Source organism: Elephas maximus, chromosome 2, assembly GCF_024166365.1.
Source record: "Elephas maximus indicus isolate mEleMax1 chromosome 2, mEleMax1 primary haplotype, whole genome shotgun sequence".
NCBI classification, from domain to species: Eukaryota; Metazoa; Chordata; class Mammalia; order Proboscidea; family Elephantidae; genus Elephas; species Elephas maximus.
Window position 1 is genome coordinate 39,687,683 of NC_064820.1, and position 27,143 is coordinate 39,714,825.

The 27,143-nt window shown below is 42.2% G+C and overlaps 1 protein-coding gene across 4 annotated transcripts in view; it reads left to right on the plus strand.

The window, feature by feature from the left end:
* RAI14 (retinoic acid induced 14) overlaps positions 1-27,143 on the plus strand; it is a 201,860-nt gene that overhangs the window by 24,782 nt on the left and 149,935 nt on the right. For all 4 annotated transcript variants that reach the window (XM_049861884.1, XM_049861902.1, XM_049861892.1 and 1 more), the window contains exon 2: positions 6,146-6,229. In XM_049861884.1, coding sequence (XP_049717841.1) covers positions 6,194-6,229 — 36 coding nt within the window. In that variant the 5' untranslated portion in view covers positions 6,146-6,193. The remainder of the gene's footprint in view (positions 1-6,145; positions 6,230-27,143) is intronic.

A 27,143-nucleotide genomic window follows, 5' to 3' on the forward strand; every position in this document is an offset into this window, starting at 1 on the left:
CTAGGGGCTGGACTATTAGCACTAGCCATGGCTTCCAGGTGTTGGAACCATTAAAGGTAACAGGAATGCAGTGATCTATTAATAACTGTAATTACCCCCAGCTTCACTTCTTGTCTCTGTGGGTGTTCATGACTTCTTTACCCTGGACACCTATTTCTATCATCGTGGCATTAAGCCCAGGGACCTCCCAGCTGTGACACACCCAGAGCCATGGGCTCCGAGCAGACATTCATTTTACGATTAATACCTTCCCCTGGGAACTTTTGGAATTAGTTACTATATTTATTTAATCCCGTTCAAATAACAGTTTGCATTCTTCTCACTGCCATGCTAAAAAAATAAAAAGAAAACCAAGTACAAACAAATAAAAACAGTAATATAACATTCACAAGACCCCTCATGACCTCAAAAACCTTAGCCACCTTTGCCTGTGACCTTGTGTTCTGTGAATGAATGAATTCTCTGGGTGATCACACTTTGGTTGGCCACACGATTTGTGTGTTATCCAAGCCTTGGCTTTTCTTTTTGTTCCTTTCCTGCTGCGTGGATTTGGCTTCTTTGCTTATTAGCCCTCCTACCAGAGGGTGGAGGAGTCCCTGGGTGATGGAAATAGTAAGCGTGTGGCTTTCGTTTGAATCCATGCAGAGATGGCTCAGAAGAAAAGCCTGGCAATCTTTTTCAAAAAAATCAGCCATCAAAAACCCTATAGAGCACAGCTCTATTCTTGAGACACATGGGGCTGACATGAATTGGAGTTGACTCGTCGCTAATTTTTTTTTTTAAGCAGAGGGTAGAAGGAATTGAACTTGAGGGATGATTTCTATTTTCTAGCAAGAGTTGGTTTAGAAACCTTGGGTCAGTGACTGTGTGGGAATATCTGATTATCATGATTTCTAACTTGGATTCATCAAAAGGTGGATTGTTTTGACAAGTGTGTTCCCTGTTACATCTGCCTCCATTCTAGGCACATTCACTTCAGTATGCGAAAGTTTGGACCAAGGAACTTGATGGAAATGCAGATTCCTAGGCCCTAGCCCCAGAGATTCAGTTTCCATTGGATGGAGACTAGAATTCTGCAGTTAGCAAACCATCCCCCAGATCCTTCTGATGCAGATTAGCTAGGGAACAGCTTTGAGAAACGCTGCCCTGGAGCTTGCCCTTGCTGTTGAGGTTCCAGACCAGCTTTCTCAAGTACTTGGCAATTAAAAAAAAAAAAAAAAAATGTGTAATTACTGTGTGTACAGTTTCCAAGACAACAGACATTCTGTCACTCAGAAGATTGAGAGGGGCTCAGAAGATTGACAGGGGCCAGTAACTGAGAGCCTAGGGTTAATTCCATTGAAATGCTGTATGACAACGGGTTGTTCATGCCGTTCCTCAAAGGGCCGTGCTTAATGGCAGCCAGGGTAGTGAAAATAAACACATTAGAGTCACTGGGTGATTTCTGGTGACAAAGAGATGACGATGGATGAGTACAGTTGTTCAGTTGCTTGCAGTTTTGCCCTCTGTCTCCTCAAATCAATTTATTTAGAATGACAGGGTTTTGAAAAATAGTGGCTAGCTGTTGAAAGGGACAGTGGTGGTTCAGTGGTAAAATTCTTACCTTTCACAAAGGAGACTTAGGTTTGATTCCCTGCTTATGCAGCCATACCCACCTATCAGTGGATGCTTGCGTGTTGCTATGATGCTGGGCAGTTTTCAGCAGAGTGTCCAGGCTAGGATGGACAAGGACGGTCTGGTGATCTTCTGAAAATCAGTCAGCGAAAACCCTATGGGACCCAGTGGGTCAATACACCACCAGTCATGGGGTTGGCGCAGGATCAGGCAGCCTTTTGTTCTGTTGTTCATGGGGTCAACAGCCGTGACAAACATCTGACACCCTATTCCTTAGTTTTCGGGGATAAACCCAAAACCCAAACCCACTGCTGTCAATTCCATATAATAGTGACCTCATAGGGCAGAGTAGAACTGCCCTGTAGGGTTTCCAAGGCTGTACATCTTTACAGGAGCAGACTGCCACATTTTTCTCCTGTGGAGTGCCTGGTGGGTTCGAACCACTGACCTTTTGGTTAGCAGCTGGGCGCTTTAACCACTGCATCACCAGGGCTCCTCTCAAGGGGGCTTAAAAACAAACAAACCCACTGCCATTGAGCTGATTCCTATTCATAGTGACCTCATAGGGTTTTCCAGGCTGTAAATCTTCATGGAAGCAGACTGCCACCTCTGTTTCCCACAGAGCAGCTGGTGGGTTTGAACTGTTGTTCATTTGGTTAGCCGTTGATCACTTTAACCACCGCTACCAGGGCTCCTTCTCAAAGGGGATAGCACTGTTAAAGCTCCCCGGTGTTAGTTTCTCTCAGGTGAGGAAAGTTACACTTTTATTGAGTGTTTAGTGTGTGACAGGGCTTTGAACTAGTTCATTCCAGTTTGAACCCCTGCTGACAATTTGCATTTCTAACAAGTTCCCAGTCAATGTTAATGCTGCTGGTTAGGGACCAATTCTGAGAACCGCTAGTAGAACCGTGGTTCTCAAAATTTATTATACATAAGGATCACTTGGGGATGTTGTTAAAATATAGATTCTGATTTAGTATATCTGGGGTGAAAATGCAAATTCTCAGCAGTGGTTAAAACTGGAGTGAACTGGTTTGAAGCTCTGCTATGTGATGAACACTTTCACAGAGATTATCTTGTCTTTTGGTACATTTTCCAGGTAAGGACAAAAATATATAAAATCTATACCATATTTTAGCATAGGATTTGGCTTTTTGGTTTTAATTTTAGAGCTGTATTAGATAGATAAAGCATTAAACTTGAAGTCAGACTTTGGCGTCTGGTTCTCAGTTCCATCCTATACAGTCTTTGGGATTGCCAGCAATTTGGCCAACTCTTCTGAGGCTTAGTTTCTACTTCTGGAAAATGAAGAGCTTAGATTAGATCACTAATGGAAACCTTGGTGGTGCAATAGTTAAGCACTCAGGTGCTAACTGAAAGGTTGGTGATTCAAACCCACCCACCTGCTCCACGGATAAAGAAAGGCCTGGCGATCCGCTTCTGTAAAAATTAACGACAAAGAAAACCCTATCGGGCAGTTCTGCTCTGTCACATGGGGTTGTTACGAGTTGGAATCAACTCGGTGGCACGCAAAAACAGACGAACTCACTAGTTCTTAACTTTTGAATGAAACTTCCTCCCTGAAAATAAAAGTATATAAATACTGACTCAAAAAAAAAAAAAAAAAAAATTGCATTCCATTTCCAGGGGATTGCAGAGCCCTCCTAAAGGAAATGATTTCTTAAGGCTCTTCCAGTTCCAACTCGGAAGGCCGAGTCCCAGCAGCGACCTGGAGTCTTACATGGTTCAGAGCCGCCCCTGAGGAATGAGCTTTCTGACGAGGGAGCTTCTGTTGTTCTTGGCTTTTTTCACTGACTGCCCTGTGCACTTAGGAGGGAAAAAACCACACCAAGAAAAATAAACAGAGAAGGAATGGCATCTAGAATATGAACTGTTTGTTTCCCTTACCATTCTTCAACATGGGCGTCCTTCCGAAGGAGGTGGGCAATATAATTGTAACCTGCAGGATGTGTAGAGGAGCTAGTTCAGCACTGTTGTTGTTAGGTGCCGTCGAATTGATTCCAACTCATAGCAACCCTGTGGAGGAAACGCTGCCCGTCCCTCGCCATCCTCACAATTATTGCTGCGTTTGAGCCCGTTTTTTTTTTTTGCAGCCACTGTGTTAGTCCATTTGTTGAGGGTCTTCCTCTTTTCTGCTGACCCTCTACCTTACCAAGCATTATGTCCTTCTCCAGCGACTGGTCCCTCCTGATAACATGGCCAAAGTATGTGAGATGAAGTCTTGCCATCCTTGCGTCTAAGGGGCATTCTGGCTGTATCTTTTCCAAGACAGGTTTGTTTGTTCTTCTGGCAGTCCAAGGTACAGTTGTCCTGGATATCTGAGGGTGATTGGTGTCAGGACCCCCTGCAGATAACTGAACTCCTCAAATGCTCACGTCCCTTATATAAACTGGTGTAGAATTTGCATATAACCTGTCCACATCCACCTGTATACTTTAAATAATCTCTGGATTACTTACAATACCTGTCTTAGTTATCTAATGCTGCTGTAACAGAAATAACACAAGTAGATGGCTTTAACAAACAGAAGTTTATTCTTTCATGGTTTAGGAGGCTAGAAGTCTGAATTCAGGGCATTAAACTCAAGGGAAAAGCTTTCTCTTTCAGCTCTGGGGGAAGGTCCTTGTCATCAGTCTTCCCCTGATCTAGTTGCTTCTCAGCAAAGGGACCTCAGGTCCAAAAGAGGAGCTCTGCTTCTGGCTGGTGGTAATTCTGTTCCTCTCTTCTCTGCTTGATACTCTCTTTTATATCTCAAAAGAGATTGACTCAAGTACAACCTAATCCTGTAGATTAAGTCCTGCCTCATTAACATAACTGCCCCTAATCCTGCTTCATTAACATCATAGAGGTTAGGATTCACAACGCAGAGGATAATCACATCAGATCACAAAATTCTGGGCAGCCACACAATACTGGGAATCATGACCCTATCAAGTTGTCACAATTTTTTTGGGTGGAGGGACACAGTTCAATCCATAAGGATACCTAACTGATAACATTGTAAATGGGTGTTGCATCACAATTGAAGACTTGCTCTGGAAGGTAGCCTTTCTCTTTCTCCCAGCTCTTTTGGGATTGCTGATGCTGATTCTCCCTTGATCTTTGAGTCCTGGAGACTCTAGCACTTTACATAGCTAGCCGCCATCCCTTACTAGCCTTGAAAACCTTCCTCTCGTGTTTCTCAAGGCCCTCACACTTCACCTTTGAGAGATTGCTTTGACCACTGAATTGTTTTTTAGCAGCCATTTTTTTTTTTTTTTTACAGAAACCAATGGTGTGTACAACACAAGTAGCTAATGAATGAGATGCCAGGCAAGCAGTGCTCAACCAGCCAGTGCTGGAGAGAGACCGAGGATCTGTGAAATGGTGTGGGTGCTACAGCAGGGTGTGCCTACACGTCGGTTCATTTGCGTGGGTTCAGCATAGTGCTCGGCACGTGGCAAAGTCAAGTTTTGCTTTTTGAAACTTTTTTTTCCCATCCCTGAATATTTTCAATCCGTGGTTGGTTGAATGTGAGGGTGCAGAACCCGCAGATGCAGAGGGCTGATTGTATTCAATATTCTTTGCCAACACCATAATTCAAAGGCATCAGTTCTTTGGCCTTCCTTATTCACTGTCCACCTTACTCATGCATATGAGGTAATTGAAAACACCATGGCTTGGGCCAGGTGCACCTTAGTCCTCAAAGTGACATCTTTGTTTTTTAACACTTGAAAGAGGTCTTTTGCAGCAGATTTTCCCCAGTGCAATAGATCATTTGATTTCTCGACTGCTGCTTCCATGGGTGTTGATTGTGGATACAAGTAAAATGAAATCCTTGACAACTTCAATCTTTCCTCCATTTATCATGATGTTGCTTAGTGGTCCAGTTGTGTGGATTTTTGTTTTCTTTACGTTGAGGTGTAATCCATACCGATCTTCATCAGTAAGTGCCTCAAGTTCCCTTTGATTCCAGCAAGCAAGGTTATGTCATCTGCATATTGCAGGTTGTTAATGAGTCTTCCTCCAATTGTGATGCTGTGTTCTTCTTCATATTGTCCAGCTTTTCGGATTATTTGCTCAGCATACAGACTGAATAAGTATGGTGAAAGGATACAATCTTGACGCATACCTTTCCTGATTTTAAACCGTGCAGTATCCCCTTGGTCTGTTCAAACAACTGCCTCTGGGTCGGTGTACAGGTTCCTCATGAGCACGATTAAGTGTTCTCGAATGTTATCCATAATTTGTTACGATACACACCGTACAGTAATTTGGGTAAGCAGTTACTTAAACTTGGTCTAGTTTTAATACTTGAAAAGTTGGGGTAAAATTTATACATTCTGATAGAGTGTATATCACAAGTGGACACAGCATATTTTCATTACTGTTTCTCAGCTCTGACCACATTTCCAGCCCAACCTCATCTCCTGTGCCCTGCTCAAAGTTGTAATCTAAACAGGAGACAATAGCTAGGGTGTTTATTTGCAGCCCTAGATAACTTTCTTTCTTTCTTTCATTTTCTGCTTAGATGTTGAGAAATCTCCTCTAGAGCTTTGGAAGGCTGAATGGAGTAAACATGAAGAGCTTGAAAGCAAAGTTCAGGAAGAGTGATGTAAGTATGCTGTGACTCACCGTCTGGCTGTTCCCACTCAGCCCCTTGGAGCTACAGAAGCAGCCCTCCAGCCCTACCTTGATAAGCGGAGGGTTAATCAACTACAGACAACAGAGCGACTTTCAGTCCCAGTTCCAGGTGCCTTTGTGAATGCCATGCCCTGGGTTCTTTGCTATCTGTGTGTATAGCTTTCCAAAAAGATATATAGTTTTTTATTCCCAGAATCTGTGCCTTGTAGAGAAAAGAACAGTCAAACATCTTAAGGAAAAGAATCAGTAAAAGGCTCAGCATTTCTAACATTGCCAAAATCCTGAGTAACTGTGTCAGTTTTTAGAGGAGGCCAGTCTCAGGAGTGTGGTTTAAGGAACATGTTCATCTTGGCTTTAGGAAACTTTTTTTTTTTTTAAACTTTCTGTTGCTTTAGCGGTAAGGCAACACTATCCATTGCAACCTGAGCCTTTACAAAAAACAAAAAAATAATCCTGTTGCTATGGAGGCTGTTCTGACTCCGTATGTTACAGAGTAAAACTGCTCCATAGGGTTTTCTTGGCTGTCATCGTTATGGACGTAGATCACCAGACCTTTCTTCTGCAGTGCTGCTGGGTGGGTTCAAACCTCCAATCTTTAGATTAGCAGCTGAGCGCGAATCATTTGTGCCACCCAAGGACTTACTCCCCTTGAATTCCTGGGGTTCTTACTTACTTATTATCCATCATAAAAGATTTTGGATTGAAGGCACCAGTTATGATGTCAAAATTATGAAACAGGCTCCCAGAGGAGAAAACTGGGAAGAGTAACACAGCAGAGGGATTCTATACAATGATATTGTAACCAAAGGTCACCTTATCAAGCCTGCTGTGATTCCAGTCTTGTACTAGCCACCCTCTGGATGCTTTTGGCAGAATTGTTTAATTGGGAGAAGTTCGTGGAAGGGTATTGGAAGGAAGCCCAGATATGCCTCCCTCAAAATGGGCCTGTTCAGCTATCATCTAAAAAAAGACAAACCAAACTCATTGCCTTCGTGTTGATTCTGACTCGTGGCGACCGTATAGGGCAGGGTAGAACTGCCGCATAGAGTTTCCAAGGAGTGACTGGTAGGTCCGAACTGCTGACCTTTTGGTTAGCAGCCGTAGCACCTAACCACTATGCCACCAGGGTTTCCAAATGTAGCCATCATCTAGCATTAGGAAATTAAAGGTAATTATAGGGTCGCTACAAATCCGAATCAAGTTAATGGCAACAGTAAAGGAGTGCCCTGGTGGCACAATAGGTAAGGGCTTGGCTGTTAGCTGAAAGGTGGACAGTTCAAACACACCCAGCAGCTCTGAGGGAGAAAGACCTGGTGATCTGCTTCAATAAAAATTACAGCCTAGAAAATCCCTTAAGGCAGTTCTACTCTATCACATGGGGTTGCTATGAGTCAGAATCAACTCAACTGCACCTAACAACAATTAAAGGTAAGCCCTGAACTCTGTTGCTTTGCCATGAATTATATTTTGATATCTTAGCACAACTGCATTTTTTTTTTTTTTAATTGTGCTTTCGGTGAAAGCTTACAGTGCAAGTTAACATCTCATTCAAAAATTTATAAACATATTGTTTTGTGACATTGGTTATAATCCCTACAATGTAACAGCACCCTCTCCCTTTCTGCCCTGGATTCCCTGTGTCCATTTGTCCTGCTTCTGTCCCTTCCTGCCTTCTCATCCTGCTTTTGGACAGGAGCTGCCCATTTGGTCTGGTATATCTGAATGAACTAAGAAGCACGTTCCTCGTGTATATTATTTTTTGTTTTATAGCTCTGTCTAATCTTTGTGCACAACTGCATTTTTGCAGTAAATGGAGGCGTGTCTTTTATGGTAGCATGTCACACGCATACCTCCTTTTGGCTGAAGCTTGTCTCCTGAGGCTGTGCCACAGCTTATCTCCTGAGGCTGTGTCATGACATGTAACTTACTGTGCAATAAGGCCCAGCCAGGCCAGACAGGATGCTTGTAGAATGATTGTAATATGTTGTGTCACTTAGAGAAAATTAGAGCTAGAGAGGGTCTTAGGAGAAAGTTGACCTAACTTTATTACTTTTCAGGTCAGTGCATTAAAAGTCAGAGAATGTGAAGTGACTTGGCCAAAGTCAAACAACTGGCTATTGGCCAGGGCAAGTGCCTAGGTCATCTGACTTCCTTAGCCCCATGCTCCTGCCCCTCCCCTGAGAAGCCTTCAACCTCATCTGCCTGCTAGATGATACTACAGCCTACATATCTCACTTGGCTTTCAGATAAGAAGGAAGAAGCAATTAAACAGAAAATGTTGCCCAGTTCAGTGGATATGGGTTTGTAAATTGTGTGACCAGGTTCACAAATGCCTTTTTCCATTCCAAGGGAATCTGGCTAGCTTCGATTTACACAGGTTGAGATTGTGTTAGCAAAATTTCATCTTTCTGAAGTCCTGTGGTTTTCTGAACAAGGCTGGGGAAATGAAAGGTACACAAACCATTAGGTTAAAAATTAAAAACTAGCGGTAGTAGGGAGGGTATTGCTGGACTCCAGTTTTCAATAAAAAATGGAAACATTTCCATGATTTAAGAAAAAATCACGGTAATAACACTAGTAAAAGCTTCTAGGATTTGGCAGCCGAAAATGCTGTGATTTTGGCAACTGATGCTAAGAGAAGAAATGTTAGAAGAGCAGGCTTGGGGGAGGGGAGCAAAGGAAATTGGTATAGATAGAGCCAGGCAATTTCAAATAACTCCCCAAGATTATCCCAGATTTTTCCCCAAAGCCCCAAAGCTCAGTTAAATGGAGAGAACGAAAACAAGAAAACCCTTTGTTTCAGCCCTAGCTTGTTAGCTACATGATATAATAATGACAATAACTAACCATTGTGAAGTGTTTATGTCAGGTGCTATGCGAAACTCTGCTTGAAATTCACTTACTCTTGCCCCAGACCTTATGCCGTAGTTACTATTGTTAAGCTCATTTTACAGATGAGGAAACTGAGGCCTAGAGAAGTGCAGTAACTTGTCTGGGCCCTTTGAGCTGTATGTCGTAGAACCAGTTTTTGAACCGAGATAGATTCCACAGCCCATGTTTCCTGAAAGAGGAGCTTTGGATGGAGATTAGTTTTTTTTTTTTTTTTATTGTGGTGAAAATATATTCAACAAAACATACCAATTCTACAATTTCTACATGTATCATTCAGTGACATAGATTACATTCTTCAATTTGGGCAACCATTCTCGCAATCCTTTTCCAAACTGTGCCTCTGCTATTAACATAAACTCACGCCACCTAAGCAAAGACTCCCTTTTCCCCTCGCTCTAACCCCTGGTAACCACTGATAATCTTTAGTTTCTGTCTGTTTGCGTTTTTCATATAAGTGAGATCATACTATGTTTGTCTTTTTACGACTGACTTATTTCACTCCACATAATGTTTTCAAGGTTCGTCCGTGTTGTGGCATGCGTCGTGACTTCATTTCTCTTTATGGCTGACTAATACTTCTCTGTATGTATGTACTACATTTTGTTTATTCATTCATCTGTTGATGGACCTTTTATGTTGTTTCCACCTTTTGGCTCTTGTGAATAGTGTTGCTGTGAACATTGGTGTACATGTGTCTGTTCATAACACTGCTTTCAGGTCTCTTGGGTATATACCTAAGAGTAGAATAGCTGAGTCATATGGTAGTTTTCTGTTCAACATTCTGAAGGACTGTTTTCCACAGTGGTTGTACCATTTTACATTCCTATCAGCAATGGATGAGGGTTCCTGTTTCTCTACAACCTGGCCAATACCTGTGGTTTTCTGTTTTTTTGATCTATGCTGGTCAAATGGGGGTGAGATGGTATCTCATTGTGGTTTTGATTTGCATCTTCCTGGTGGCTCAGGGGTTAAGAGCTATGGCTGCTAACCAAAAGGGCTGCAGTTCGAATCCACCAGCTACTCCTTGGAAACCCTTTGGGGCAGTTCTGCTTTGTCCTATAGGGTTACTATGAGTCAGAATTGACTGGACGGCAACCGGTTTGCTTTTTTTTTAACGGCTGATGGAAGCTCTGGTGGAACAGTGGTTAAGAGTTTGACTGCTAACCTAGAGGCCGGCAGTTTGGAAACTCTATGGGGCAGTTTTACTCTGCGCTGTGGGGTCGTTCTGAGTTGGAACTGACTGGACAGCAACGGGTATGGTAATGGCTAGTAACGTTGAGCATCTTTTCATGTGCTTGTTGGCCATTTGAATATTCTCTTTGATGAAATGTTTTTTCAAGTTCTTTGCCCATTTTTTGATTGGATTATTTGGCTTTTCGCTGTTAAGCTGTAGAAGTATTTTATATATTTTGGATATTAGACCCTTATCAGATATGTGGTTCCCCAAAATTTTCTCCCAGAGTGTAGGTTGAGATTAGATTTTAAGAGACAGGACTATGTAGTCAAAACCCAAACCAAAGCCACTGCCGTCGAGTCGATTCTGACTCATAGCGACCCTATAGGACAGAGTAGAACTGCCCCATAGAGTTTCCAAGGGGCGCCTGGCGGATTCCAGCTGCCGACGTTTTGGTAGCAGCCGTAACACTTAACCACTACGCCACCAGAGTTTCCGGACTATGTAGGGAGCAGTTGAAAAAAGTTGCTTTGGACTCGGATCTGGGTTTGTGACCCTTGATGAGTTTCTTGCCCTTCCTGTGCCTTTGGCTCTTCACCTGAAAAGGAGAGGAAATAGTAATGTTGTTTACACAAGGTTGTGAAGATTTACTGCTCTGTTGTGTGTTAAACACACATCTAAGGGATGTGTCCTGCAGGAGATGCTGTGTCCCTATTCCTTTCTCTTAATCAGAAAACCTAACATTTACTACAATTAAAAAAAAAGATTAAAACAACAACGGCAAAGCTAAGAAACAACCTAAAAGTCTAAAAAATAAGGGGTTAATTAAATGAATTAAAATTATTCACACAGTGGGAAAAAATAGAACTTGAAAAGTATAAATACTATTTATTTATTAAATTAATTTTTATCTGAATAACGTGCTAACAGTTACTGCCGCCGAGGGGGAAATTGAGCAAATGGGAGTCCTTGGGGGAGGAAAACTTAACTTTTTGCAACATACCTTTCAGTTTGAATTTTTTTTGTATATGTCTATGCATATGGAGCCTGGTAGCACAGTGGTTAAGAGCTTGGCTGCTAACCAAAATGTTGGCAGTTCGAATCCACCAGCCGCTTCCTTGGAAACCCTACGGGGCAGTTCTACTCTGTCCTGAAGGGTCAGTATGAGTTGGAATTGACTTGGCGGCAACAGGTTTTTTAAAATTTTTTTGGTGTATGCATAGAGATCTATTATGTGTTAAATGAAAAACATTTTAAAATGTTTGTGCTGAGGTAAATGAGCCAAACTGTAATCTTTATTGCCCAAAGTGAGTGGTCTCTTTCAAAGAACTATCCTCAGCCTTCAGCCATCGAATTTACTGCTTGTCTTTGTGTGAGGCTGAAAAGAGAAGGGGGAAGAAAGGTTCTTTGTGTTTCTGGGGGATAACAGCTCATGTTTGAGCTTTCATAAAGAGAAGACAGGTGACCCACTGGATTTCAGCCAGCCTGTTCTGGGAGGTCTGAAGCCAGATCGGTTTGTGGCCATTGAGAGCAAAACCCAGGAGTAAAAAAGGACAATAATGGCCCAAAGGAGGCTCCTGTGGACAGCTGTAAGTCACTCTGCTACTCCAGGACCATCATGCGAGTACAGGCTTAATATGAGTGTCCTTCTGGAACATCTGACTTAGATCAGACTGACATCTTGTCAAAGGCAAGTGTAATAGAGGAATAAGCCTGATTCCGGAAGCTGAACTTAGACAATCCCGTTGTCTACTTGCCTTATAAGCAAGTTTGAGACCCTGCAGGTAACCCACAAAGGGCAAAGAGAGTTATGGAATTAAACATTTTTCAGTTCCCATTCATAACTTTCTTTTGGAAGTTCTTAAACCTTGGTTAGACCCTAGAGGGAATATAGGAGAAATGTAAAATATGCTTCTTGTCTTTAAGAAGCTCATAACGCTAGTTGAGGGCATTAAAATTACACAGGAAATAGCTAAGGCAAAATACAAACAGTATAGAATATAGATACTAAGATGTTGTCTGGACGATAAACACTATAGAATTTCAGAGAGGGGCAAATCACTGGAAATAGAAAATGGAGGAACTTTATGGCGGTGAAGTTTTATCCATTCCTTGAGGATGGGTAGGATTTGGAAGGATGGAAGGATCATGTATTAGTTTCCTAGAGCTATTATAGCAAAGTACCACAAGCTGGGTGGCTTAAAACATCAGAAATTTCTTCTCTCAGAGCTCTGGAAGCTAGAAGGAAGGACGCTGGCAGGGCCTTGCTCTCTCCAGAGCCTCTAGGGGAAGATTCTTCCTTGTCTCTCCCAGCATCTGGTAGCCACAGGAGTTCATTGGTGTGTGACAGCGTCACTCCATTTATACCTGTGTCTTCACATGGCTGTCTTCCCTCTATGTTTATGTTGCTTTTTATAAGGACCAATCATGTTGGATTAGGGCCCACCAACTCTGAATTAATTATATCTGCAAATACCGTATTTTCAAATAAGGCCCCAGTTGTAGGTACCAGGAGTTAGGACTTGGGCAGATATAATTGAGGGGACAGAAATCAACCCCAGCAGATGGTTAGGAGAGGGGGAACAGCTAATGCAGGGAGCCCATTCTACAGCCCAATAGGTAGAGTCAGCCTTTGAGAAATGTGAATCAAAATGACAGTGAGATACCACTTCACTCCCACTAGGGTGGCTATGATTAGAAAAATGGAAAAGAAGAAGTACTGACAAGGATGTGGAAAAATTGAAAACCTCATCCATTACTGGGGAGAGGCGGAATTTAAAATGGTACAGCCACTGTGGAAAACAGCTTGGTAAAACAGAATTACCATATGACCCAGCAATTCTACTCTTAGGTATATACCCAGCAGACTTGAAAGCAGGGACTCAAACAGGTACATGTATACCAGTGTTCACTGCAGCATTGTTCACAGTAGACAACAGATGGAGATGAATGCATAAACAAAACATTGTATATGCATACAATAGAATATTACTCAGCCAAAAAGAGAAATGAAGTCCTGATACATACTACAACATGGATGAACCTTGAAAACATTTTGTTGAGTGAAATAAGTCAGGCACAAAAGGGTAAATATTGCCTGGTTTCACTGATAAGAACTATCTAGAATAGTGTTATGAATTGAATTGCGTCCCCCCCCAAAATTCATGTCAACCTGGCTAGGCCATGATTCCCAGTATTGTGTGATTGTCCACCATTTTGTCATCTGATGTGATTTTACTATGTGTTGTAAATCCTACCTCTATCATATTAATAAGGCAGGACTCAATCTGCAAGATTAGGTTGTGTCTTAATCCAATCTCTTTTGAGATATACAAGGGAGGAGCAAACACAGAGAGAGAGGGACCTCGTGCCACCAAAAAAGTAGTGCCAGAAGCAGAGCATGTCCTTTGAACCCAGGGTCCTTGCACTGAGAAGCTCCTAGACCAGGGTGAGATTGACGACGAGTACCTTCCTCCAGAGCCAACAGAGAAAGACTTCTCCTGGAGCTGGCGCCCTGAATTCGGACCTCTAGTCTACTAGACTGTGAGATCAGCGCCCTGGTGGCACAGTGGTTAAGAGCTATGGCTGCTAACCAAAAGGTTGGCAGTTTGAATCCACCAGCTTCTCCTTGGAAACTCTATGGACAGTTCTGCTCTATCCTATAGGGGTAGCTGTGCGTTGGAACGGACTCAGTGGTAATGGGTTTGGTTTGGGTTTTTAGACTACGAGAGAATAAACTTCTGTTTGTTAAAACCATCCACTTGTGGTGTTTCTGTTATAGCAGCACTAAATAACTAAGACAAATAGGCAAATGTATAGAGACCAAAGTGTGCTAGTGGCTACTGGGATTGGAGGAGGGGAGTAAGGGGGAGTTACTGCTGTGGAACACTGAGTTTCTGTTAAGGGTGATAGAAAAACTTGGCAAATACAGTGGTGGTAGTTGCACAAGATGATGAATGTAGTTAATGTCACTGAATCGTACATGGAAAAAATGTTTAAATGGCAAATGTTTCGTTGTTTATATTCTTAACACAACTAAAAAAAATTGCCCTTGACATGCAAAATAGTAATACTTCGGAAAAGCAGCGGAGTGCCTGTGGCATGGCTCTGAGTGTGTTAATAAGAACGCCTATAAATTTTTCATTCTACTTTTGAAAATGGAGATACTTGACTTTTATACTTAAAAAATGAACATAGCGTTCTAAATCATCATTATTTATATCTTTTATGACTATAGTTTGAAAGTGGCTTCGTTACCTCTTTAAATATTTCCAGCAACTGGTATGTGGTTCCACATGGAAAAATGAGCTGTCATCATGAGAAATGAGGCCAAGAAGGTTGGGATTTCCCTTGGCTAATAAAATGCTCAGGCTTCTGGAATTTCTTTGTAAATGCCAGTTTTTAGTGCCTTGAGTAAAGTGGGTGGAGGTCGAGGGATGGGAAATGGGATTTGAAAGATCTTTGTAACAAATCTTGAGAAATGCCTCTCAAACTTGATCGAGGGCTTCACAGTTTACTTTGTGGGTGTGCATTTAATTTTATGAAAGACTTGTTCCAAATTATGTTTTCCACTGTCATGGAAAAGCTGTGTACATTTCATTAAAAAAAAAACAAAAAAAAGCAGCCAGTTTAAGATGGTTGGCTCCATGAAAGATTAAATTGGTGGTAGATTTATAAGAAGTGGCTACTAACGATTGCAGCTTTGGGCCAAGGAAATGCTCACCCCATGAATCTTGAGGAAGCAGACATATCCTGCCCAGATAGAGGTTTGAATTTTTTGCCTGTTGAGATAACAACTCTCTCGAAGGTCAGTAACCTACAGTTCTGCCAAGATTTTTTTTTAAAGGAGTTTTTAGTCATTCATAATAAGTTTTTACAGATTCCCAAGCCCCCTTCCTCCCCCACCACCAAAAAAAAGGAGTATTCAAATTCCGAGTCTCTTTCTCCTCAACAGAGAAGCCTTAACCAAGCCTCTTGGAAGGCTTTCTTTTTTCATAGGCATAATTTAAAAATACGTCAGAGATGACCCCTGTAGGTAATGGTGGGAGACTTTCTAGTATATTTCTGGGGAGAAATAGGGTCAGCCTCATGGCTTGCTTGGAATCTTCCAGGTCTTCTTCAGTGGGGGGTGTGTTTGCTCCCTGACTTCACCTCTATGTCTTTCCCTCCTAGAGCAATTTCTCTGAAGCCCCAGCAATCCCCACTGAGCACACACACTCCTAGACCTTGGTGTCATGGTTTCTTCATCTTTGGGACTCTTTCTAGTGTCTAAAGAGTAAGGCCAGAGGATCACATTTTTTTCAGTGGGGGCCAGTGCTTAGTATATAATATTAATGGCAAAACTGAGCATGTATTGACCCCTGACCACTACAGCAGAAATAAGGAGTAAGTGTTTATTGAATGCTTTCTGTGTGCCAAGCTCTGTACCCTCCCATTGCATGCTCCTCATCCTGTAATGCGAAAACAGCTCCGTCCTGTAAGGACCATTATTATGATAGCATTTTACAAGGGAAGAAATTAAGGTGGAGGCAATGTAAGCAACTTGGCTAGAGTGCACATTTAATAAATGGCTGAAAGATCTGAACCCCAGGTATTTTTGACACCAGAGCTTGCAGTGCCAACCACTGCTCACGTTTGCTGACCCAGGGCACTCACCACCTTGAAGTTCGAAGCTCCAAAGTGAGTAAAATAAAGTTGAGTAAAATGAAGTCTGCCCTGTCCCCGAAGCTCAAGACCCATACAGTGATTTTACGTTCTTACAAGTGCTGTCTGCTCTCTGTAGTAGTTATGCTCAACCATGCCAGTGTCATTCCCTGTGGTGGGAGGGGAGGGGAGGGGACTGGAAGCAGCCTTGGGTTGTTGGTTTTCTAAGTGGCAAATGTAATTCAGACTTGAATTCTAAAGTGAAAAAGAACAGATGCTACCTCTGTTTTTCCTCTGGAGCCAGTGGGATGCCTGTGTCCAAATGGAGCCCCATTATTGGCTAACTGGATCACAGCATCATTCTAGTTACCCTGGACCATAATCCTGAGAATTCTTGTTTAAACGCCATACTATTCGAGCTGCTGCTGGAGACTGATAGGAAACTGAGACCCTGGCCCTAAATTTGTGGAAATTTGATCATCTACACAAGCAGTGAATCATCCAGGTTATTATCTCTGTCTCTCTATGCTGAAACAATTACCTAATCATTTCAGACTAAGGCTGTTGTTGACCTAGATGTTCTATGTAACCTCCCCTTGGGAGTGAAACAGGAATTCCTTCTGAATTCTTACCACGGAGGTGTTCAGTTAAGTTTCTACCCAAAGATCTTTGCTATATAGAGGTGGTTACTTTTCACGTAGGAGCACCTTAGAGGGCAAACGGTTAATGCGCTTGACTGCTAACCAAAAAGTTGGTAGTTCAAGTCTTCCCAGAGGCGCCTCAGAAGAAAGGCTGATGATCTACTTCTGAAAAATCAGCCGCTGAAAACCCTGGGGGGGGGGGCATTTCTACTCTGGCACACATGGGGTGGCCATGAGTCAGAATCGACTTGACGGCAACTGGTTAATTGGTTACTTTTCACATATATGAAAATAGGTGTCTGCCTTATCCGAAGGCCCGGTATATCTATAAAAATTACCTTAGTAATTAGCCTTGGTGTTCCTTTTGCTTGTGTTCCTAGCTCCTTCTAAAAAAGGAAAGTCAATGTTTCTGATCAATCTGACTATCCAGTTATTAAAGCAGTTTTTATTGCATTAATCAAAATAGTTTCACTTTTTGGGAAGCACTGCCTAAAAGGATTGCATCTTTTATTTTCTTGGGAGACCACGTTATCTGATCTGATGGTGTCTAACTCCCTCCTTCCTAGGCTGCCCAGTGGGCTGTTGGCTAAGAATCGTAGATATTTATAGTGTGGGAATAGACCAAGAGAAGGTTCAAGGAACCACATGTTCTCCTTGGACATATTTGTTCTGAGATGTATTTCCCAATGCTGAGAATGTTTCTACGACAGCTTTTCAAACTTGGGTTATTCTTTGGAGGGGTTTTTGATGAGAGTTGGTGCGAACTCAATGGTCTGTCCATTCTTGGAAGGGTTGTTTCATAGCTAAAAATCTGCAGTCTTTTTCTGTGAAGTCCCAGTGGACATATTAATTATAGTACAGGATAAGCTGTTGTAACAAAATAGCCCTGAATACAGTGGCTCAAACAAGATAGAAGTTGTTTTCTTTTCAAATCACAGTTTTGAGCACTCCAGGGCCAGCCGGGCAGCTCTGCTCCATAGAGTCATCTTGGGACCCAGGCTGTTTGTTGTGTTCTGCCACCCACAAGAGCTAAACTGTGCAGTGTGATAGCCATAAGCCACAGTGTGGCTCTTGAACATTTAAAATCCAAATTGAGACTTTTTTTTCATAAGTGTAAAATATACACCGGATTTCAAAGACTTAGTAAAAAAAAAAAAAAGGATGTAAAATATTACAATCTTTACACGTTGAAGTGCTAATATTTGGGACATATTGGAATAAATAAATGTATTAAAATTCCCTTGGTTTCTTGTTTTTAAATGTGGTTACCTGAAATGTAAGATGACATATGTCTTGCACTGTAATTCTTTTGGACAGCCCTGCTGTAGGGTGTCACCCATGTCGCATGGTTTACATTCAAGTCTTACGGAACCATAAAGAAGAGGAGAGAAGCACAAGCATTTTGTTTTTTAAAGGATGTGACCCTGAAGGTACACGAAGTATTGCCCCTCACGTGGGACTGACTAGAGCTCAGTCACATGTCCCTATCTAGCTGCAAGGGAGGTGGGAAAACATAATCTCTAGCCGGGCAGTCATGAAGCCAGCTAACCTCAAGGAGAAGGGGATAATAAAAAAAAAAAAAAAAAATTTTTTTTTTTTTTTTTTGGATAATAGAGATGATTAATTCATCAGGCAGTTGCCATAGAGGGTCTTGTCTGACACTGGAATAATAATGGTGTGCCAAATGTTTGCCAATACTGACTTTATATAATTTTGATTACTTTTACCCCAGAAGCGAATATTGGTTTTTACTTAATTCCCCAGTTGTTCTGTAGGTGGAAGTCTGTTTCAGCATGCTGTATGAAGTAAGGTTAAATGCTTTGCGGTGTGATAGATCACTTTTATGTGACCTTTCTCTCCATGGCTTTGTAACTCCCACCAAATGATTTGTAGGACTATGTAAATAAGGTGCTTATGGCCCATCAAAGGGATTGGGCAGCTTGCTAATAATGCACATATGGTGCGTAGCACTTTTGTTGGGGTGGGACCATGCAGATAAGGTATATGGAACCCTAACAAGGGAATTGGTCAGTTTTGCCATCCTGCTAAGCTTAAAATGAGCCATCCCAGAGGATAAAAGGGAGGACCTCACTACCACCAAGAAGTAGAGATGAAAGTGGAGCCTGTCCTTTGGATCCAGGGTCCCTGAACTGAGAGCCTCCTCGATCCAGAAGACAGAGAGAGCTGTAACACCAGAGATGGCACAAGACAGTGAGAAGCGAAGGTAGAGAAATGATGGTAGCAGAACAAGGAGACTGCTGCAAGACAGTGCAGTGAGCGTCACAGCCCACGGAGCAAGGTGGTTACAGTGGGTGTGCTGACCCACGGAGCAAGAGAACTGAGTGCCTTTGGGCGGGAGGCTTTCTGGTGGAGCGGGGTGCCTCTGGGCACTTGTTGGTGGAGCTAAAGAGCTTTGTAACATTTGCTGGAGCATGGTGGAGGCCGGGCTGGGGGCGCCCTCCTGCAGGCACAGCTGAGAAGAGGCCATCCTGATGGAAGAGCTGTATCCTGAGTTGTTCGTGATCCTGAATTGTAACCTGTTACTTCTATAAGAAACCCCATAACTGAGAGTATAGTCTGTGAGTTATGTGGCCATTGCAACGAATTATTGAACCCAACAAAGGAGTAGAGTACCATGGGAGGGATGGCTGATGTCAGAATTGGTAAAAAGGTTGGAAAGGGGAGGTATGTCTGACCTCCACCTCATAGGAATCAGCTTTGGACTGATGCTAATGGTGACTCTTTTCTCCTCTTCGTGAAGTTGGAGGAGGTCAGACACCCCCCCACACCATTCGTATATGCTTTTTCCGTATCAGGAATAGAAATTCTCCTGAATGTTACCAGCTGGTCACAGTAGGTTATCAGTCAGGCTTTTCCTTTAAAGTCAAGGAACATATTAGGTGACCTGAGTTGATAAGATATGGAGTTAATAGGGGCCTGTTTTAAACATGCCGTTTTACAGTTGCAATTTTGGGATTGCTTACAAAGATAGGAGCTGCCATGACCTGATCTTATACCTTCACAGGAAAGCCTGGGAATTATATCAGTGTAAAATTATACGTTATAAACTTAGCTTCAGGTTAGATTGAGTCCATGTATTTAGTTGACATGTAATTTATAGAATTGTGAAATATGATAATTCTTTATAATGGGTTTTCACTGTCTTAATTATATCAATTAACTTCATCTGAATGTATATGCCAGTTTGACTCTCTTCAGTGCTGGGGCTTAAAATAACTATAGATTTAGTATAAAAGCACTTAAGATAGTGGAATTTCCACTTCCTAGATGTGTACTTTTATAAATATAACCTATGATGTATTATTATATCGTATTATCATATTAGCTATTTTGTAGCCATATTCCCCTCTTGAGTCATATTGATCTTATTGTTGATTCTTATCTCCAAGTGTTGTTGCAAAGCCATGTCTTTTCCTTGATGCACTTGTGCTCTTGGGTAGTTGGACTCTCATGCAGGATACTGTATTTATCCCAGTTAAATCTTATATTCTTAGATTTGTTCAGTTTCATTTTGTTTGATAAATCTATTGCGCTAGTTGTTTGCCTCACTTTAAATTCCAGTACATAACTACCATAATCACACTGAGTTATCCACAAACTTGATAAGCATGCCTATGTAATCATAGTCTAAGTCACTAATAAAAAATACTGAGCAGCTAAAGGAACTCTGCCTTTATGTATATATGGAGCCCTGGTGGTGCAGTGGTTAAGAGCTTGGCTGCTAACCAAACTGTAGGCAGTTCGAATCCACTTTCTACTCCTTGGAAGCCCTATGGGTCAGTTCTGGTCTGTCCTGTAGGGTCGCTATGAGTCAGAATCGACTAGGCAGTAGTGGGTTTGGTTTGATTTTGAATATGTATAAGTCATAGACTGGGTTCTCACTATATATATGTATATATAAAGTGTTGTTGCCATTGAGTGGGCCCTGACTTATGGCAACCTTATGTATGGCAGAAAGAAACAGTTGCCTGGTCCTGCACCATCTTCATGCTCTTTGATATGCTCAAGTCCATGATTGAGGCATCTGTGTATTTTGAGTGCCTTCCATCCTGGGGGGCTCAGCTTCTAGCACTATATCAGATAATATTCTGTTATGATGCATAAGGCTTTTGTTGGCTAATTTTCAGGTTTAGATAGTTAGGCCTTTCTTCCTAGTCAGTCTTGTTTGTTGCTGTTGGTCAGCTCTGACTCATAAGGACCTGTGTATAACAGAATAAACTTTACCTGGTCCTGCCGTCTTCATGATTGCTGCTATGTTTAAATTCATTGTTTTGGCCACTGTGTCAATCCATCTTACTAGGGCCTCCCTTGCTTCTCCGACGCTCCACTTTACCAACCATGATGTCTGTTTCCTGATTAATTTTCCCAAAGTAAGTGAGTGGAAGTCTCACCATCCTCATTTCTAAGGAGCATTCTAGTTGTATTTTTTTCTAAGACTGACTTGTTTGTTCTGGCAGTCCATGGTAGACTCAATATTCTTCACCAACACCAGAGTTCGAGTACATCAGTTCTTCTATCTTCTTTTATCATTGTCCAGCTTCTGCATGCATATGAGGCGATTAGAAAGACCACGGCTTGGATTAGGTGCACCGCAGTCACCAAAGTGAAAAGGTGTGCGTGCTGTCTTAGTCTGGAACTATTGGCCTTAACGGACAGTGCATTGACCTGTGTTCTGTCACGTCTGGGTATTCACCTAGCTACCTGCTGTACTATTTCTCAACCCTGTTTTCTATCTTGTCCAAGTTTTCTCACTTTCTATCCATGTGATGTTGGGTAAATTACTTAAGCTCTCTGATTGTTAGTTTTCTTATCCATCAGCCAGGGTGGTGTCAAAACCAAACCAAAACTTTTGCTGTCAAATCGATTCCAACTCATGACCTCCCTTAATGCATCATCATGAGAATTAGAATACAGTTTGATACATAGTAAATTCTCAATAAATGATAGCTAATGGTGGCTCAGTGGGTAAGAGCTTGACTGCTAACCAAAAGACCAAAAGTTTAAATCCATCAGGCACTCCTTGGAAAACCTATGGGACATGTTCTACTCTGTCCATAGGGTTGCTATGAGAGTCAGAATCAACTTGACAGCAATGGGTTTGGGTTTTTTTGTTTTGTTTTGTTTTAATGATAACTGTTACCTCCAGTGCCTAGCACGGTGCCTGGCGTTGTAGGTCCTCAGTAGTTGTGTGATGAATGAATGATCTCAAAAAGCTCACTACCTAGTTGACATAATTTGACTGACAAGCATGAGACAATTAGAGCAGTACAAGACTTACGCCATTCAAAACAAAACATGGAGCACAGGCAATAAAGCACCATGGTTTAGAGAAGCCTTCAAGGGAGAGGTGAGTTTGGGGCTGGGCCTTCTTGATTGGGTAGGTGAGCATTAACAGGAGATCTCTAGGTGAGGAAGAATCTAACTCAAGAGGGAGATGCACATGGATAAAACAAAACAAAACAAAACAACCAAACCCATTGCCATCGAGTTGATTCCGACACATAAGTCAACCCAATAGAACAGAGTAGAACTGCCCTGTAGAGTTTCCAAGGAGGGCCTGGTGGGTTTGACCTGCAGACCTTTTGATTAGCAGCTGTAGCACTTAACCACTATGCCACCAGGTTTAAGCCATAGAAAATAAAATTCTATGGGAGGGATGTACTTCTGTACAGCATTGAAAGGCGCGGGAGTGGAGAGGATGAAACTGAAGAATGCGGTTAAAAGAGGATTAAGTTTTTGGCAGTAGGATGACTAGGGTTGTAAGCATCTGTAGTCAGAGAAAGGGGCCAGGATGAGGGCCAAGGCTAGGGTGGTGGCAGCTGTGGGGAGGGAAAGGATGTGGTGATTTGAGTGGGTGTGGGGATGAAGAGCTGGGAGGGAATCTAGATTCCTGCTGATTCTCAAAGGAAGGTTTCTAAACTGTGCCGCCACACCCTGCTCTCAGCTGGCCAGTCAACTGTAAGTGTCCCTGCATCTTCTGAGAAATCTGGTGTGGCCTCATTGCATTTGCATTTTGCTAAGCAACTTGATGGGAAGAGAAGCCTCTGGTGAGTTCTAGCCTACGATCAGATGATCAGTTGAGATCAGATGATCAGTTGATCGTTGGGTTAGCAGCCAAGTCCTTAACTATTGCGCTGCCATGGCTCCTTGGAAGAGAGGTATTAGGACACTTAAAGAAGTGAAAATTTATTTGATTAAACAAGAATGTTCTGGGAAATATTTAACACCAAAATGTACTTACATGTCAGGCAATTTAGCACATTGTAATTTATTCCTTCCCATTGGAGACCAAAACAAAAAACAAAACAAAACCCCTTACGGTCAAGTTGATTCTGACTCATAGTGACCCTATAGGACAGAGTAGAACTGCCCCATAGGGTTTCCAAGGAATGGCTGGGTGGATTTGAACTGCCTACCTTACATAGCTCTTAACCACTGTATCACCAGGGCTCCCCTATTGGAGAAGTACTATTCTTATCCCCATTTTCTAGTTGGGAAAACTGAGACATAGTAACTTCTCCGAGTCATAAAGGTGAAGTAGCAACCAGAACTTGAACCTGTGGGTGCCACACCTTAAGCACAAGGTCCTGCTGTGCTGGTGTGCACTCGTAATTGTTGCTGAAAAATACAAAATATGATTCCAGCCAGCCAAGACCTGCAATTAAATCTCAAATTTCTTTTTCCAGCAGCAACTGACAGATGATAATCATGGGGAAACTTTGACCAAAACAGCTGCAGGGGTGGGACTTAGCCAGAGAAGAATTACCTGTCTGAAACTGCGGGTGCCTGCCCTAAGAGTGGGCGGAGAGTATGTAAAAGCCATCAGACCTGTTCAGGGGAGGAGAGCAGTGGAAAGGAGGATCTCAAATGCAAAGTGGGACCTGAGACTTAAGGAATGTCCCTATTGTTTTCTGTTTTGAAAATAACAAAGGGTACTACTTAGGCTAGATTGGCTTGGGGCACAGATTTCCCAGGAGTGGTGGTTTCTTGATCCAGGTCCTAATGAATAGCTGGAAGGTGGATTGTTGTGTAAACTCAGGTCAGTCCTGTGGAGCAAATAAATCTCTTTAAATAAATAAATAAAGCTCTTTGCTGTTACTAGGTTAAGCGATGGGCGGCTAACCTTTGGTGTTACTAGGTTAAGCGATGGGCTGCTAATCTTTGCTGTTACTAGGTTAAGTGCTCGGCTGCTAACTGAGAGGTCTGGTGGTTTGAACCCATCCAGCAGTTCCATGGGAGAAAGAACTGGCCATCTGCTTCTGTAAATATTAAAAAAAGAATACAGCCTAGAAAACCTTATGGGGCAGTTCTGCTTGGTCACAAGGGGTCAGAATGTCTCAATGGCACCTACCAACAACAACTGTTAACTTAGACTCCTTCCTTCTCAAGTGCTATTGGAAACCCATAAGCCCTTCCCTCATGGTGAACATGTGGATTTGGGTGGCAGGTTTCAGTGTGGGGCATGGTTGGCAGTAATAGGATCATTGTCCCTGCTCTACTTCCAGCACTTACCCCAGCTCCGGGCACCAGTAGCTCTGTTGAGTAAATGAATGACTAAGTGCGGAAAGGAAATGCACTCCTTCGGCCCCTTTCTGCGCAATATTTGCCATTCTCCCCATATCATGGTCAGAAACGAAAGGTCAGTGAGGTTTTCTGTGTGTGTTCAGACATTTAGGATGGTCCGAATGTCCTTTTGGCCATCTTTTAATTGTGCCGTGTGACATTATCAAGTACCACTGGAGGACTGATTGTGTTATTTACAACGCATAGTACGCATAGTTATTTTGTACTGATCGCTGGATAGCGTAAGTGTTAGAGACCATGGTTATGGATTTGGGCCTTGGGTAGGCTAATTAACTAGCCTGCATTCTATAGGCAGAAAATCACCTAAATTTAACTCCACTTACCTGACTGGCATCTGGGGCCTCTTGAGTGTAATTGACTAAGAGCAATGCTACCCACTACTGGAGACAAAACAGTGCTTAAGGCCTGGTTATGATGCCACGACCTCAGCTAAAAGACACTGTTGTTCTCATTCTTTGCCTTTGAGTGGATCCTGACTCATGGGGACCCCATGTGTGCAGAGTAGAACTGGTCCATTAGGTTTTCAAGGAAGTGACCTGTCAGAAGCAGATTACCAGGCCTGTCTTCCGAGGCGCTTCTGGGTGAGTTTGAACAGCCAACCTTTCGACTAGTAGTGAAGCGCCTAACTGTTTACGCCACCCAGGGACTTCAGGGTGAGGGGTAGCAGGAGATAATGGGGGCTCGTACCACCTAGGGATTCCCTTAAAAGATACTACTTTATCATTATTTAATTTGTATCCGTTTGTGACTCAGTTAGGAATCCCTTGGTGGCGCAAATGTTAAGCAGTTGGCTGCCTAGCTAAAGGTTGGCAGTTTGAATCTACCCAGAGGTGCCTTGGAAGAAAGGCCTAGCAATCTAGTGCTGAAAGGTTACAGCCTTGAAACCCCTATGGAGCTCAGCTCTGCTCTGACAATTATGGGGTCGCCCTGAGTCAGAATCCACTCAGTGGCAACTGGTAACTGGTGAGTCATTTCAACCATATTTTATCAAAAAGGTTCTGGACACCTTCTTGGCCCTAGCTGGGGAAGAAATTTTCCAGAAAGGTCAAGTGAGCTGTCAGGTAGACACGAGGCCTGGGTTTAGGACACTGGGTTTATTGTGGGGAATATTAGTAGTCTGTGGAGCCCTAAAGAGCTCTGGCGGTACAGTGGTTAAGCATTGAGCTGCTAACTGAAAGGTCAGTGGTTCGAACTCACCAGCTGCTACGAGGGAGAAAGATGTGGTAGTCTGCTTCTGTAAAGATTACAGCCTTGAAAACCCAATGGGCAGTTCTACTCTGTAATATACTATATTACTATATACTGTATTACTCTGTAATACAGGCTCTCCTTGGCTCAGACACCTTCAAGCTCATATGGTCACATATCGTGAACCCTGTTCACATTGACATTTTTCTGTCACAGACCCGTATTTTATACACAATACTATTTGACTGGCCACCATTATATTTTTTGACCCACTTAAAGGAAGCTTTGTAAAGGAAATAATCTAAAAAAATGGAAAGTGTGTATAGTAGTGTTATTTATAAAAATGAAAAATCAGAGTAACCCATATACTGGAGGAATAGGCCAGTAAATTATGTTACATCCACAGAGAGGAATGTTCTAGAGCCATTAAAAATGTTAAGCTTAAAAATTATGTACCAACTGAGAAAGTGCATGTAATAAATTAAGTGGAGAGAGCTTCAAGTTACAAAATTGAATATTACATTAAAATCCCAACAATGTAGAAACCAGATACATATGGGACATATCAACACTTCTTGCCTAGAGGAATACTAAGGAAATAAGGGTGGGCATAAATATTTAGCTTTAAGGATATTCACCATGGCAATACTTTTAAATATATAAAAACGTAGAAACCACTTTCAGTGGTTATAGTAGGAAATTGGCTGAGTATATTTTTGGGTACATATTACACAGCCATTAAAGATGTTGCAGGAATCTATTAAAGAAAGCCATGTCATATATTAGTAAGAGGTAGAAGAAGGCTCTAAGCATACTTGAGATTTAAAAAAACATATATATTTTTTTTCCTAGAAAAACCTGAATATGGACAGTGAGGACAAGAGATCTCTATGGGTGGATATGAGTTTTGTGGAGCCTGAAGTTTATACAAAAACGTATGGGCATCCTTCTTTAAAAAAAAAAAAAAAAAAGATGTCTTATTTTTACAAATTTTACCAAAAAAAAAAAAAACTGCTGTGAGCACATTAGTAGGCCGTGGGAGGTGCCTATGTACCAACCTTTAGTACAAAACCCAAAACCAAACCTGTTGCCGTTGAGTCAGTTCTGACATGGCGACCCCATGTGTTATATAGAGTAGAACTGCTCTATAAGGTTTTCTTGGCTGTAACCTTTATGGAAATAGATTCCCAGGCTTTTCTCCTGTGGTGCTGCTTGGTGGGCTCAAACTGCCAACCTTTAATAGTTGAGCACAAACTATTTGCAACTCTCAGGGACGTTTAAGCTTCAGCAGCTCCGTCATAAATTAATCTCTGGGGCTTGGATCTGGATTTCTGTATCATCTGAGTTGAAGGTATATGGCTAAAACCTAAGGCATCCAGCACAACTCCATGGATCCAAGCAGTTACCTACTGTTACCCTGAGGCCGAGGCAGATGTAAGCCTAGTTACATTGCCCCAAAGTTGCCGCTGTTAGCTGTCATCAAGACGGTCCCTGAACTTAGGACCCCATTCACAACAGAAGGAAATGCTGCCCAGTCTTGTGTCGTCTTTATGATCGATTGCAGATCAGACGATTGTGGTCCATAAGGTTTTCATTGGCTGATTTTTAGAAATAGATCACCAGGGCTTTCTTCCTGGTAAAGGTTCTCAACAGAATTTTTAGTGGTTTCTTTCTTCAGTAAAGGTCCCTGGGTGGTGCAAACTGTTTGCTCTCAACTACTAACCCAAAGGTTGGCAATTCAA